The sequence below is a fragment of the Brassica oleracea genome, chromosome C6 (genome assembly GCF_000695525.1).
Source record: "Brassica oleracea var. oleracea cultivar TO1000 chromosome C6, BOL, whole genome shotgun sequence".
NCBI lineage: Eukaryota > Viridiplantae > Streptophyta > Magnoliopsida > Brassicales > Brassicaceae > Brassica > Brassica oleracea.
In genome coordinates, this window is record NC_027753.1 from 3,998,802 (window position 1) to 4,013,269 (window position 14,468).

Here is a 14,468-nt window from a genome sequence, read left to right on the forward strand (position 1 = left end):
CTGAGAAATGTAGATGCAATTCTCCAGAAAAGTATTCAGTTCCTTTTTTTGTTTATTTATTGACTAGGTATGTAGCCCACACAACCAACATAATTCTCTTACGGATATTTATTAATACATAAATATTAATTCAAAGATCAGCATAAAAAATTATTTATGTTCTAAAAAAATCGAACATGAAATTATTTATACATGACAAAGTTGTCTATCAAAATAAATATAATTTTTATTGAATTTAGAAAAAAAATAGAAACACAAAGTATATAATCTTTTGGAAAATCTCTCTTCAATTTTAGTATTTTTGGGGGAAAATAATCCATCTTTTTCATAACATGTGACATTAAATTTTATTAATATTCATCAGAAAAACATAGACAACATGAAATTGCCTACATCTCATCTGAAATGATAAAAAATTTCCGGTGTTAAAACAAAATATTTTCCGAATTGTATGGAACTGTCTATGATGAGATTGAGAATGCATAGAAGCCTACACCAGGTTCACTGAAGGACGCTACACAATGGAGACACGATGTTAACGTATACAAAGACCACTTTTCTACACTGAGAACTTGGGATCAGATACGCGAAAGGGGGGGAGGAGGTATCATGGAGTAATCTCGTCTGGTTCCCTCAAAGAGTTCCACGACATGCTTTCATTGTGTGGCTGACTTTCAAGGATCGTTTATCGACGGGTGTTCGTATGAGGGCATGGGGAATCACACAGGGCTGTGTGTATTGTGGGGCACGAGAAGAGAGCAGGAATCACTTGTTTTTGGCTTGCCCAATCACTTTTACAATCTAGTCTACTCTAACAGTCTCACTACTCGGAACAGCAGTATCTCGGGACTGGTCTACACGGTGGCTTCCTTGAGAAGTCGGCGTCATAACAACCTGGATGTCATATTCCTTAAGATGGTTTTTCACACTACTGTGTATGTTACTTGGAAGGAAAGAAATTCGAGAAGACATCAGGGTGCTTGCTTGACTACGGACACTATGTTACGGCGCATTGATAAAGCAATCAGAAATAGGATTTGCTCTTTGAAGTATACAGGCTCTCATAAATTGGAAGGGTTGCTCTGTCGATGGTTCGAAGTGTACTCGAGATGATTCAAATTTTTTTTATTTTTTCTAGCTCTTAATTGATCTAGACTCCAACTTCCATTTGTAAATGCCCTTTTATTCTTTGATTAATCAATATAGAATTTAATCAAAAAAATATTTTCCGAATAAGAATTTGTTTGGCCTTTTTTACCGGTAGTAAACTTAAAAATATAAAATTTGATTATTTAATTTTTTTACTATTTACTAAAAAAATTAGTAATATTCTAAAGTTGAATTTTTTGAATGATTTGGGATGGTAGGAAACTGAATTTAATTTTGATAATTAGTAAAATAAAATAAAAAAAATCTTGAGATAATTAATTTTAACTTTTATGATTGAAAAAATAATCATTTACGATAACAACACAATATATGTATGAATTATCTCATACTCTAAAACACATTTTATTTGTTAGCCAAATTTTATTATATTAATTTATAATTGGATATCAAATAAATATGTATATTTTTTTAACTAATGATATCATGATTCTTAATCCAAACCAATACAGAAAATACATTCCTTAATTCCTATATAAAATAATAAAACAAATTTATGTTTTATAAAAATAAATTTCCCACAGTAGATGTACTTCAGATACGTCTGCATTTAAGGTTAAACTTAATCAAATATTATTATAATAAGTTTACTTTAGATATATTATCATTTAAGGTTTAAACTTAATCAAATATAATTATACCAATAACACAATTTGACAACTACTTATGCTATATTGAAAATTATAATTGTAATATAAGATTGGGTCTCTACTTTTTCAGTTTAACGGAAGTAACACCGACTTTGGAAACCAATGTTTTTGCGTATTAAATTGTTCAAAAAACATAGTGATCATTTTTAAATATAATTTTATTATTAATTATTAGTATATATCTACAGAAATAAACACAGGAATTTAACTGTTATGTTTTTTTCCACCTGCTCAGCTAATTTATGAGCTGTCACACAAATAAAGGGAAAAGTTGTACTAACAAATATATATTAAACTTATATGACTAAATAATCAAATTTTAAGTTTAAATTATACTATAGAGATTATTTAAAATAAATTAAAAATCTGACAAATAAACAAAATTACTAAAAAAAACTATTGAAAATATGACAAATAAGTAAAATTAAGTAGTATAGATAGCATTTCAAGAAGACACTTGATGGAACACAACAAGACTGAAGCCTAGCCACTAGATCATGCAATCTGGTAATCCAAACACACATATCCAACTGATCCTCTGTCTCTTTTGTTGTATCTCTCCTCGTTCAAATTGATTGAGAAATTGTGGATGTCTAATGTATGTTTTATAGAGGGCTGAGAATCCTGTAATAGTATGTGAGAGGGTGTAAAATGCAAGCATGATGATGAGTTTTGAGTATTGAACTGAACAGAATTTGACTGGAATCTCAAGAAGCGTCTCAGTGTAGGACGTTGAAATTGAGCAGAGATTTGTCCTGCAGCAGAGTATGGTAGGACAATCTGGCAGAGAATTAGTCCCCCTTAGCTTATGCAAATGGAGAAGCGATATGGTTTTGTAGACATTCCCAAACTCCAGCTCCTCCCTGGCTTTTGTGTCATCAATTCTCTCTTAAAAAAAGCTAAGTGTATTGTTTGCCCGGTTTCATTAGCAGTAAGTAGATTAAGGTTAGTTCCTCTTGAAACCTTATTGTTTATGTTGTTACACCTAAAATATATGCATTGTGTCTTGTGAAAATGTGGGTGAAAATGTGTAGCGGCTTATGGATTTAACTCACCATCACAGAACCTGGAGGCTGGGATTGTATGGCGAGATAAGTTGGGCCACCACCTCTGCCAATACTTCCTCCTCGTCCATGAAACAATGTAACTTTGATGCCAAATTCATTGCAAGCAGCCACGACATCCTCCTGGGCTTTGTATAGTTCCCATGCTGCAGTAAAGCGACCAGCATCTTTTCCAGAATCAGAATATCCAACCATTATCTGCGCACACATATGTTATGTTTTCAAGGGTTTTAAGGTAGTACAACAGGCGCAGCCTACAAAGATGGATTTGGTTGAAACTAAGTATATCTACCTCTTGGTGTCCAGTGTGGTTCTTTTCGATGTGTTCTCTGTAACAGTCAATTGAAAGCAATTTCCTTATCACGGAGCCAGCGCCTCTTAAGTCTTTCACCGTTTCAAAAAGAGGAACCACTCGCAGTCTATCATGTAACAAAAACAAATCAGCATATCAACTACTTATGTCATCAAAACATATAAAACAGAGACACAGCAGCCATTATGAAAGTAGGCAGACATGCAAAATGATAAAGAATGTAGTGTTCCTTCAAAAAATTACACTCACGTTCCAGCAGGACATGGTCTTCCCAGATCACCACTGACGGCAAGTCGGGCATCTTTCTGTAGAAGTTCCACAGCGAGGACATCACTTGCCTACAAGTAGCAACAAATTAGTTTGCATCATTTTCGCTGCGGATCCAAAATAGTTACTTGTAGACATTGGCCTCAGCAAAGAGGTGACGGTAAAAGACTCAAATCTATCATACGTCTGAAGCCATGGAAATCACGTAAGCTCTCAGTGATTCACTTCCTAACTCAGCAGCAACTCGGAAAGTGTCTAGTACTTCTTTCACTTCAGGACCGACCTGCAACAGTTCAGTGATTTTGATGACTGCGTTGCAAACATAACGTACAGGAGATCACTTTTGTATCATACTGGGTTTCCTTGAAGTAAACGCATAAACATTCAAGTTATTGATTACTCCATTTGGTTACAATAAAATAAGTTGCAAGTTGAACATAAAAAGAAACCCACGGTGAGATCTCGCTGACCTCAATATTTGGGGGAATAAGAGGACGTTTCCCTTTCAGTTCTCTTGTCAAAAACTCGAGCTTCTTCTCTTCATCCCATTCACTATATGTGCCCATGTCCAAGTATGTTGTAATAGTATCCAAAGCTTCGGAATGCTTTGCAGCTTCCTGATTAATTAATCTTAGATCAGACAGAAATAACAGAAAATTAAGGAGCCAAAACAATAAGCCCCAAAAAAAAACATCACCTGTCGTAAATCAAGTTTCATCAAAACCATGCCGAAAGTAGCAACTCTACGGATCAAATCAGCAAGCCGGCCATCAGCTAGAACTCCGGAATCAGATGAATGCTGAGAAAATAGTAATTTTAAGTAAGGTAAAGATATTTAATGGGCAGTAAATTTGCATGGAGCAAGATCCTACCAGAGATTCATAGCAGAGAAGTAGTGGTTCCAAAAGTTGGTCTGATGTTTCATAGTAATCCCAAGGATCATATTCACAAGGAAGACCCTCAAGAAGAAGTTCCAGAAGCCTTCTTGTCTTCAAAAGCTGTAATCACAGATCATTACAAGTGAGTGGCTTTAAGCGAGAATATACAGTTTATCAATATGGTTATAAATTTCTGATATTGACAATATTAGCAAATAAGTTAAGCAGTAGCTAAAGATAAATGCCTTTGGAGATATAAACATGAACTCTTTCACATCTTTGGCGATGCTACTCCAGCTTAATGAGAAAAAGGAGTAAGGATCTGCACCTTTTCCTCAACTTCCCCAAGAACAATCCGATAAGGAGCAATTCCAGCTCGTTTAGGTGGAGTTGGTTCTAATAGCTTCTGAAAGCTGGTCCTCCCAATCTGAGAATCAGCAAGTAGTTTCTTCTGAAGCAGAAGTTGTGAACTCGAGGAGGAAGAACCTCGTGGAGTAATAGTTTGCTGAGAACCATTAGAGTTGACGGAATTTCCATTTCCTGTCTTTATTTGCAAATTTGGGCCATATCCATCACTTGAAATGCCTTGAACATCCTATCCTATTTTAAGGAAGAAAATCAAGAAAACTATCAAGTACATACAAACACAGCCAGACTATCTTTAATATGCATCTCTAAAACGAATGCTTCACCTGGCGACTGAGTGGAATATAATCTGTCACAGGAACTTCAAGCTTGGGATACTGTGATTCACCACATTCTGCAGGTGAGATATCAGATACTTAGTAAGATGAAGCGTAAATGTAGAACAAAGTCTATATGCATGATTGTATGTTCAAAACGTTTATAAGAGAATATTCTACGCATGAAATCCTGTACCAGCACATAAGGGAAGGTCAGCTCTAGGTGGAAGTTGAGTGGGTAGGGATAAGCCCTGCTGGTTTGGAAATTTTGGTTGGCTTCTTCCTACATTCGTACCCCAACTTTCAATATCTTCTTGGGCAGAAATTTCTGATGAGAGCAAAAAAAAAACAGCTTCAACATTTGTTCTCTCAAGAATCAAGAAAAATATGAGTCATGAGCTGTCTCCCAGAAGCTTACCTTTTTCAAGAATCTCATCTGCCAATCTTGACAATCTATCGCTGCATCGATTCATAGACAGTTCAAATCTTAAGCTATCAATCTCTCTTATGTACAGATCGATAGCCATCCACCTAGACATAAGCGATACTTCTTTCGTGACCTGGAAGTTTATGATAAAAGCCAATCGTGTGTCCGCAAGTTATATACTAGTTGTGGACATGGACATCTTAACACTGAGGTCGTTGGTTGATACCTTTAAGAGATTATTCTTCGCCATAGTCTCCAGAAAGGAAAAACCCACATAACCACATTTACACTGTTACTCCCACCGTCACCGGCACCGCCGAGGCCACCACCACGAGCGGTTCCAACTCGCTCAAAATCTCATTTTTGGATGTTGAAGATTTACCATGTGACCACATCCAATTCAACCAACTAGCTCTCGATCTCTGATCAGACAGCTCTGATCGAGCTGTTTTATCGGAGATCGAGAGCTATGGTTTGGTCACGGGGAAGTTTCCAGCAGATCGAAAGATGAGACCTTTAACGAGTTAAAACCAAAATTTGATCGTGGTGATGGTACCGGCGGTGCCGGTGACGGTGAGAGTAACGGTGGAAACATGGTTATCTGAGTTTCTTCTTCCCGGAAACTATAACGAAGAACAAACTCTTAAAAGTATAAGCCAATGACCTCTTTGTTAAGGTGTCCATGTCCACAATTAGTGTATAACTCTACTATCCAAGCTTAGAGTCCACGTCCACAATTAATTTTGTTTACAAGTTAAAATACATATATGAAAATGGATTTTAAAAAATAGAGAATTTTATATATAATTTATTATGATAATTATTTTTATTTAATATATTTTAGATTTTGAGATAAAAGACAAAAAAATAAGAGAAACTCAAAATGTGTATTAAAGGTAATCAACTCTCGAAAAAATGAGAATTTTAAAAACAGAAAACAATGTTGATGTCAAAAAAAACACAGAAAAAATGTTGTAAAAATCAAACATCAAACAGAAAATGTTGCGGTTGAGGCCTGTGATATGCCAGGGTGTACACATGTGAGTGACCCCCACCACCGCTATGTAGAGCATTTAGGTTCACACTGCTTCTTTCATTTCTCAATTTTTTCTTTTCGAATTTGTTATATAATTTTTTTTTCAAAACCAAAATTAGGATAATTTAGGATTAGTATCCCTCGAATCCATTATCCATTTTATCCTAACTGTGTCGCTTTCTCTTCTTCAAACACTTGAAATAAATGTTTATTTTTCTTTTCTTTAAACAACCAATACCTTCCTTCTTCTCCAAGAAAAGGACAAAGCTATAATCTTCCTTTTCTAAAAAAAAACAAATACTAAAATTAACTGTTTTAGTTAGATACATAATAATTGTTATGAGCAACTTGCATGAGACATAATCATACAATAGATTATGATAATTAACATGCGAGTTATTCTTGGGTTCATCCTTGGTTCACCTCCTAGGTTCACCTCCTAGGATGAATCTCTGGGTTCACCAGCCAATAAAATTTCATTATTTCAAATTCGATATCTTTTAAAAAAGAAAATAAAATATTATCAATTTATATTATGTTTTTAAAATAAAAAAGTAAAAAAAAAAATAGCAGCTACAGAAAAAAAAAATTAAAAAAATCTTTTTAACGTCGTCAGCAAAACACTAAACCCTAAATCCTAATCCATAAATTTTAAATCCTAATCCCCAAACCCTAAATCATAAACCCTAAATCCTTGAGTGTTTTAGTGTTTAGTGATTTTGATTTAGAGTTTAAGATTTATCCTAGAGTTTAAAATTTATACGAGAATTTAGGGTTTACCCATTATTTTTTATTTATTTCTTTTTTTGTAATTACTACTATTTTTTATTTATTTCTTTTTTTGTAATTACTACTATTTTTTATTTATTTCTTTTTTTGTAATTACTACTATTTTTTATTTATTTCTTTTTACCTTTTAATTTAAAAAAAAATATAATTTGACAATATTTTTTTTTTTAAAAAAATATCAAATATTAAATAACAAAATCATATTGGTCGGTGAACCTAGAGAATAACTCTTACCATGCGAGTTCCCATTTCAAACTTCTGTTAATCCTACTAAATACGCACTAATGTTGGTTTGAACCAATCAAAGAAAACTTCACATGAGAGAAACTAATCTTATAACATAATTTGTCAGAACATAAAAGAAAGTGAGGATGTTTTATTCATTTCATATTGGATGAGGACGAGATGAAATGATAAGTTAGGGACTTCTTTAAAAACATTTCGTCGTTTATCATCACGAATTGAATAAGAGAGTTGTGATTCTTTGTCTCTTTCCTTGTCTAGTGAGAGAGAGTATACAGACCCTCGAATGCCATATCACAGGACCTTCTATTAACCCTTTTTATAATCTCTCTCTTTTCTCTCTCTCTCTCTCTCTCTCTCTGGTTTGGTTTTGGCTATGGTGGTGAATAGTCAAGCTTTCTTGTTAGCATTAATTGCATTACTTGGAACCCAACTGTCTTCACTAATGGCTGCAGGTTTGTCTTTCCAATTTTTCCTCTGTTTTGCTTCTCTCAAAAAGCTTATTTTTCTAATTTTGTCCTCTTCTAAAATCAAAAGATAATATGGTGGTCCTTTTCATCAAAATCAGATTTTGAGCTTCTGGGTTTTCAAAATTTTGTTGCTTTCTTGTACTAGAGTTTGAATTTTGATGAGTTGCTTACATGCAAATACTCTGTTTTGGATTGAAAACAGATCTTGAAAAATAAATAAAATTTTAAGTTTTTTTTTTTGTAAAAGAATAAAATTTTAAATTTCCATGAGTAAAATCAGTTATATAAACTTTAATTTTGTTTGAACAAAAAAAAAACTTTAATTTTGTTTGTGACCAAAAAAAGAAAAAAACTTTAATTTTGTTGAAGCAGTGATTAAAGCTTGAAACTTTTACATTATCTTTCTAGATTTTGAGGCAAATCTCTGTTCTTGCTTCTCTGTTTCAGACACTAAGGTTTTACTGCTTTGTTGTCTGTGTGACTGTGTGTCTGCAGATTGTCCATTAGATTTCACTTCATCAAACTTCACTCTAGTAGCTTCTGTCTGCTCCAACATAACCAACAGAGGCAAATGCTGCCGCTACATGAACGCTTTCGTTGCTATATCCGTGGCTCGTTACGCCAACATATCAAACAATCTCGGAGTCACATCGGATCTATCCGAAACCTGCGTTGCCTCCATCTCCAAAACAATGGAGCTCTATGGAGTCCCTAGAAACGCGACTAGCTTCTGCGGGTTAGGAACCAAGATCCTGGTCACGTACAGCTGCGAAGGCCGGACCACTGTAACGCAAATGCACCAGTCTCCAACGTTTGGACACGTTACAAGAAACTGCAGGGGCCCGCTTTCTCCGGTGAACCAGTGCAGGAAGTGTTTGAACTCTGGTATCACTTACCTTCGTAATCTAGTTGGTGCGGAGACTAATAACGTTACTCTGAGTACTTGTCGTGATGCGACTTACGCAACATTAGCAAGCCGTATGGACGATGCTTCGGCTCTTGAACTACTTGGTTGTTTCTTTCAAGTGACAGAGCTTAGTGTTGTCCCTTCAGGTTAGACGGTTACTCCTTCCGGTTTACTCCCTCGGTTCCAAGATATAAGATGTTTTGATATTTTTCAAGTACTCTAACTTTATTGAAAATTGGTTAACCCAATAACATTTTACTAAATTATTTATGATTGGTTAATTTATGTTTAATTTATATAATTTAATAATTTTATTTCCTACAAGGTAAGTTTCTTAATCTTTGTGCATTTAAGCAAAACATCTTATATTATGGAACAGATTAAGTATTTTTTATTAGTTGAAAGATAGTTAGGTGTATACTTAATGACATTTTTATTTAGAAAATATAGAAAATTAAATATTTCTCTTAATTTCTGTGCACAAATCTAAAACTAAATTAAAAATGAAACACAGAAAGTATAATTTTCTTACCATCATCACATTCAGGTTTGTATCTTTTTATGATTTGGTTCGTATGTGGACAGTCTCATTTCCACCTATGGAGAGTCCAGGACCGTCTCCAAGCGTGATTGATGCTGATGTCCCAAGCAAGAGTGATTCTCCAATGACTTCTTCAAGTGAAAGCAACAATCCATATCACTTAACATTGCTTCCAACCATTGGGATTGTTGTTACGGCTGTTTCTCTTACGATGCTCGTGGTTCTGGTGATTCTTATCCGTAGAAAGAACCGGGAACTCGATGAATCTGAGAGTTTGGATAGAAAATCAGCAAAAACACGTCCTTCTCCCCGGCCTGTATTCAAGATTCATCAAGGTGAGAAAAACAACATGTGTACTTTCATTACATTAAATCATATGAATGATAAATTGATAGACTAGAAAGGACCCTGACCATTGTGTCAGAAGTCCCCATTTGGAATGACTGATAGGACGAAACTAATATTACATGATGTGGTTTCGTTTTTTTCTGTAGATGATTCTTCTCCTTTCCAAAAGTTCAGCTACAAGGAAATGACAACTGCAACAAAAGAGTTCAACACAGTGATTGGTCATGGAGGTTTTGGGACTGTTTACAAAGCCGAGTTCAGCGATGGATTGGTTGCAGCTGTAAAGAGAATGAACAAAGCCTCTGAACAATCTAAACAAGATTTCTGCAGAGAGATAGAGCTTTTGGCTAAGCTCCATCACCGTAACCTCGTTGACTTGAAAGGCTTTTGCATTGAAAAGAAAGAAAGGTGAAGAAACACACATTGTTTTCTCTCCCTTCTGCATTTATCTAAAACGTAAAAAAGTTTAAAAAAGTATGCTCATCTTCGTTTTTTTTGTCCTACAATCTTTCAGGTTCCTCATCTATGAGTACATGGAAAATGGGAGCTTAAAAGATCATCTACATTGTATGTATATGATTCTTCTATGTTAAGCATAAAAGATTCGTGGTGTTGTAACTTCTCTTATTTTCTCTCTCTCCAATGCAGCTACAGAGAAGCCTCCACTTAGTTGGGAAACAAGAATGAAAATAGCTATTGATGTGGCTAATGCTTTGGTACGCATTCCATAGCCTTTCCCACATACACTTCCTCTAGTAAACTGATATACCCTTTTAAGTTTAATTATGAGTGTCTTACAGTTTTTGATTCTTGGCTGCAACTATGTTCTATTCTCCAGGAATATCTTCATTTCTACTGTGATCCACCTCTCTGCCACAGAGACATTAAATCAAGCAATATACTACTGGATGATAAATTTGTAGCTAAAGTATGCACCCTCACTCATTATCTATGTTATAGAAACCATTCAACTTGTTTTAAATAATGTTTTCTTGGTGCAGCTTTCAGATTTTGGCCTTGCACATTCGTCTAGAGATGGATCTGTTTGTTTTGAGCCTGTGAATACTGATATTCATGGAACTCCAGGTTAAGAAGAGAGATACATAACAAAACAAAACAACATGACTACTTCTGATGGAAACTGAATTTTAATTTTTCAGGTTATGTAGATCCAGAGTATGTGGTGACACAAGAGCTGACAGAGAAGAGTGATGTGTACAGCTACGGAGTTGTGTTGCTGGAGATTATAACGGGAAGAAGAGCTGTTGATGAAGGTAGGAACCTTGTTGAAACGTCTCAGCGGTTTCTAGTGACTAAATCAAGACACAAGGATCTAGTAGACCCGAGGATAAAAGACTCCATTGACGATGATGATAATGGAGAGAGACAGCTTGAAGCTGTTGTGACGGTTGTGAGAATGTGTACTGAGAAAGAAGGCCGGTCTAGGCCATCGATTAAGCAAGTGTTGAGGATGCTGTGTGAAAGCTATGATCTGTTGCATAGCGAATTTGCTAAAGCTGTTGATGAAGAGGTGGGGCAAGATACTATGCAGAGAACCGTTTTGAGGTTTCAAAGAAGCAATAATAACCGATTCATTGGTGGTTCATCATCGTCCAAGTCGCTTTGCAGCCAGAGTGTACCTCACTCTCCAGTAAATGGACTCTCTTTCTGAGTTAAATCTTTAAGTTTCACATATAAATATAACATTTATGAATTCATATTGAAAGCTCTCTCATACTCTGCACTCTTTTAAGTAGATTCAGTTCAAAAGATTTCTACATTGTCTGCATCTCTCCTGTACAGTAGAAACTATCTTCTATTACATTTTTTTTTTTGTCTTCCAAGTCCCAAGTCCGAGGGAGTTAAAGCCAGAGTCTTCCTTTTGATGGGTGTTGTACTACATTACCAGGCTCTTCTTGCTTGTGTTTTGTCTTCTTACCATGGACCAGTTAGGGTTCTTCTCAAGCATTGCGTTTTGGCCAGCCATGGACGCTGCTTGGACGGTTCCTTTAGCAGTAAATTAAACAAGCCGTATCAGTAAACTTAAGATCAAAAAGACAGTAGAGCACATTCAGACATACAAAAAGTATCTGAAAATGTAAAGAGTCTTTTGCTGTGGGTAGTTGTTGTTTACCTCATTCTTCTGTGTTTTCATAATTTCAGCCTGCATCATCATAGGGGAAGCTCAGTCAAAGAACTGAGCCAGCTAGATTCTTTAAGAAGACGTAAGAAAAAAACCAAAAAAATGGTAGAGAACGCACCTGTTTTCTCTGCAAATCTTGATTCAGTTGCTTGAGATTTTCAATCTCGGCTTCGAGTTCCAAGGTGTAAGCCTGTGGTTAATCCCAACATCGATATCAATATCAAAGTTCTTGAAAAAGAATAGGTAATGAACACTTTTACCTGCTTTCGAGCCCTTGATCTAGCAGCTGATTCACGATTCTTGATCATTCTCTTTTGTCTTCTCTCAACAACCTTCTCCACCACTCCTGTATTGCTTCTTCTTCCCTGACCACCAAACACATAAGGAACTGGTGATGACCAAGCTGCATTGTTTTCTGCACTATTCGTCCCCCCCGGAGAAGTAGATGCAACACTAACCCCTACTTTACCCATCACAGGCGCTGAAAATGTTACATTGGCGTGCTTTGGATAAATAGTTGGAGGCAATCTCTGATGTGGTTGTTGAAGCTGCTGTTGATGTGGCTGCTGTGCTTGATTCAAGATCATAGAACTATTGTTGCCCTTGAACCATATGTTGTTTTGATTCGGCTGACCAAATCCAATTCCCACACCGGTAGAAACACAGTTGTTTTGGTTCTGTTGACTACAGTTAACATCTTCTTTCACAACACCAGCTCGGAGCAAGAAGTCCTCTAAAGTCATTTCCCCTAGAGTCTCCTGCCTCTCAGGCGCATCCCTCCCGTTACAACTATCTTTGGACATCAAGTGTTTCCAGACCTCATCAACAGTTTTCTGACTAAGCGTTCTAGGCAAAGTCAAGGAGCCTTGCCTCTGCACAAGACCCCCTCCTCCTGGAGCAAAGCCACTACTTGGTTGCTGCACGGATGCAATGGAGGATGTCGTTGTCATGATGGGTTGAGTAGTTTCCTCAGCAGTCCATATGTTCTTGAGAAGCTCATCCATATTCATTGACCCAAACTCTTTCCCTGGCTCGCCTAATGTGCTCTGAAGCTCATCAAATGTTAACGAATATAACGAAGACTGCCTCCCCAATGGCTTTGACTGGTTATTGTCACTCCCATTACCTCCTGAAGAGTCTACTCCTAAGCTGTTGAAATTGATGTGAGTACCCATCAATTCCCTCTTCAGATCTTGAAACTAAATGAATCACACCCTCTTTAGCTTTTACCTATAAGAGAGCAAAAAAACCATTGATCTCTTGTTACATACAAGTATTTGTGTATCTGAGCACCCAATTTCAGACCAATAATAAAAAGAGATTAAAATTAAAAAAAATCTTTAAGCTTTGACCATTCTTGAAAGTTGAATGAACACAAAAGATAAAATTCAAGAAACCCAAGAAAATACAAAAAGACGGATCGGTTCATGAAGGACCAAAAAAAAAGAAGAAGACTTTGAACTCTTATTCCACTACACGTAATTACTCCTTCATAACTACTACTTTATTTACTACATACAGAAAGAAGAAGAAAAAAAACAGATCAGATGTAATGAATCGGACAAACCATAAAAAAAAAAAGATTAACAGTTCAAGGGATGATTAGACAAAGACAGATGTAAAGATAAATAGGTTTAAGAGTTCTCACCTAATGTTATTGGTGACTGTGGAAACACGAGAAGAGTTGCGGGAGAGAGACGACAAGTGTGTGCTTGCTACTACCTCGACACAAACTGCCATTTTAAGGGGGTGAGCTTTTTCCTCTTTAAGGGTTTTTTAGATATTTTGTTTCCAATTTTTAGAGTAAATTAATAAATATCCTGTTTAGTTTAGTTTATATTAAATTTGTTAAGCTTATATTCACTTATTTGAGCCGACATCCACGTTGACTGGTAACCAATGAGAAGCTGAGACGTGTGAAAGTATTACTCGTTGATTCTGTTGCCTTCTCAGAGTGGTGAATAGGTGAAACAGATCGTGTTTGGAGTTTTCTTCACACTTTATTTTAACTAGGAGTATAGCTCCGCGAAGCCGGATAACTTATTGATCGTTGTGTAGTTTTGTATACGGGATTTTGTCGTTTATTTTTTTCCACTTTTGTTTTTCCGTGTTGTATATAATGGTGATGAACATAACATTTGAAAGTCACACATTTTGATTAAGTTGATATAAGAATGACCGGCGAATTCATATGCATTATTTTCGTAATGATTTGATCGACCATTAGCTTTATTAGCGCTTTCATGTTCAAAAGATAAAGTTTATGAAGTTGTTTAGTATTTACTTAAGTAGTTGTTAGTATATAAAACAAATAGTGTAAGAAACAAAATATAAAATTTGAATTCAAAAAATTAAGCAATTTATCGAACAATAAATTAAATTATTTTCTTATTTTACCTAAATTAATTTCAAAAATATAGAATTGTAATAAATTATTATTTTTTTTTAAATTAATAACTCTAGAAAAATTTATAAAATTATACGGTTGCAAAATTATTTATTTTTAGAGTTTTACTCGACTTTGTTAAAAATAGTTTATGGT

General features: G+C 35.4%; 3 protein-coding genes across 7 annotated transcripts; 1 reads left to right on the forward strand and 2 right to left on the reverse strand.

Moving 5' to 3' along the window:
* Positions 1-2,258: 2,258 nt before the first annotated feature.
* On the reverse strand, positions 2,259-5,717 carry LOC106298591 (phosphoenolpyruvate carboxylase 4-like). 3 transcript variants are annotated; one of them, XM_013734727.1, is made up of 13 exons: positions 5,676-5,717; positions 5,441-5,582; positions 5,219-5,350; positions 5,032-5,099; positions 4,668-4,934; positions 4,334-4,459; positions 4,159-4,260; positions 3,932-4,078; positions 3,646-3,744; positions 3,444-3,532; positions 3,174-3,300; positions 2,873-3,079; positions 2,259-2,680 (listed from the first exon to the last, which is right to left on the reverse strand). In XM_013734727.1, exons 1-13 carry the CDS (start codon positions 5,697-5,699, stop codon positions 2,624-2,626), a joined length of 1,587 nt encoding a protein of 528 aa, XP_013590181.1. In that variant the 5' UTR covers positions 5,700-5,717; the 3' UTR covers positions 2,259-2,623. The 3 variants fall into 3 exon arrangements, with proteins under 3 accessions (XP_013590181.1, XP_013590180.1, XP_013590182.1); XM_013734726.1 differs by having other exon boundaries at positions 2,259-2,684; XM_013734728.1 differs by lacking the exon at positions 2,259-2,680 and adding an exon at positions 2,741-2,802.
* Positions 5,718-7,699: 1,982 nt separating this feature from the next.
* LOC106300260 (probable receptor-like protein kinase At1g49730) lies at positions 7,700-11,563 on the forward strand. 2 transcript variants are annotated; one of them, XM_013736368.1, is made up of 9 exons: positions 7,700-7,972; positions 8,483-9,040; positions 9,480-9,770; positions 9,930-10,191; positions 10,298-10,350; positions 10,432-10,499; positions 10,622-10,711; positions 10,785-10,869; positions 10,944-11,563. In XM_013736368.1, exons 1-9 carry the CDS (start codon positions 7,894-7,896, stop codon positions 11,453-11,455), a joined length of 1,998 nt encoding a protein of 665 aa, XP_013591822.1. In that variant the 5' UTR covers positions 7,700-7,893; the 3' UTR covers positions 11,456-11,563. The 2 variants fall into 2 exon arrangements, with proteins under 2 accessions (XP_013591822.1, XP_013591823.1); XM_013736369.1 differs by having other exon boundaries at positions 10,953-11,555.
* LOC106300263 (ABSCISIC ACID-INSENSITIVE 5-like protein 4) lies at positions 11,498-13,725 on the reverse strand. Of its 2 annotated transcripts, XM_013736371.1 has the most exons (6): positions 13,575-13,725; positions 12,385-13,156; positions 12,187-12,291; positions 12,045-12,116; positions 11,918-11,947; positions 11,519-11,790 (listed from the first exon to the last, which is right to left on the reverse strand). In XM_013736371.1, the coding sequence occupies exons 2-6, from the start codon at positions 13,099-13,101 to the stop codon at positions 11,719-11,721; spliced, it is 996 nt and encodes a 331-aa protein (XP_013591825.1). In that variant the 5' UTR covers positions 13,102-13,156; positions 13,575-13,725; the 3' UTR covers positions 11,519-11,718. The 2 variants fall into 2 exon arrangements, with proteins under 2 accessions (XP_013591824.1, XP_013591825.1); XM_013736370.1 differs by having other exon boundaries at positions 11,498-11,790; positions 12,187-13,156; positions 13,575-13,724.
* Positions 13,726-14,468: the final 743 nt, after the last annotated feature.

Bases quoted from the DNA above. Each gene is read 5' to 3' on its own strand.
- LOC106298591 (XM_013734726.1), bottom strand. From the start codon at position 5,699: ATGGCGAAGAATAATCTCTTAAAG. The intron at 5,351-5,440 runs GTAAGCTTCTGG...TGCTCTCATCAG, and splicing joins AGATGAGATTCTTGAAAAAG to AAATTTCTGCCCAAGAAGAT. The intron at 4,079-4,158 runs GTGATGTTTTTT...TTAATTAATCAG, and splicing joins TGAAACTTGATTTACGACAG to GAAGCTGCAAAGCATTCCGA.
- LOC106300263 (XM_013736370.1), bottom strand. From the start codon at position 13,101: ATGGGTACTCACATCAATTTCAACAGCTTAGGAGTAGACTCTTCAGGA. The intron at 12,117-12,186 runs GTAAAAGTGTTC...GATTAACCACAG, and splicing joins GATCAAGGGCTCGAAAGCAG to GCTTACACCTTGGAACTCGA. The intron at 11,791-11,917 runs GTAAACAACAAC...TTACTGCTAAAG, and splicing joins TGAAAACACAGAAGAATGAG to GAACCGTCCAAGCAGCGTCC.
- LOC106300260 (XM_013736368.1), top strand. From the start codon at position 7,894: ATGGTGGTGAATAGTCAAGCTTTCTTGTTAGCATTAATTGCATTACTT. The intron at 7,973-8,482 runs GTTTGTCTTTCC...GTGTGTCTGCAG, and splicing joins GTCTTCACTAATGGCTGCAG to ATTGTCCATTAGATTTCACT. The intron at 9,041-9,479 runs GTTAGACGGTTA...GTATGTGGACAG, and splicing joins GCTTAGTGTTGTCCCTTCAG to TCTCATTTCCACCTATGGAG.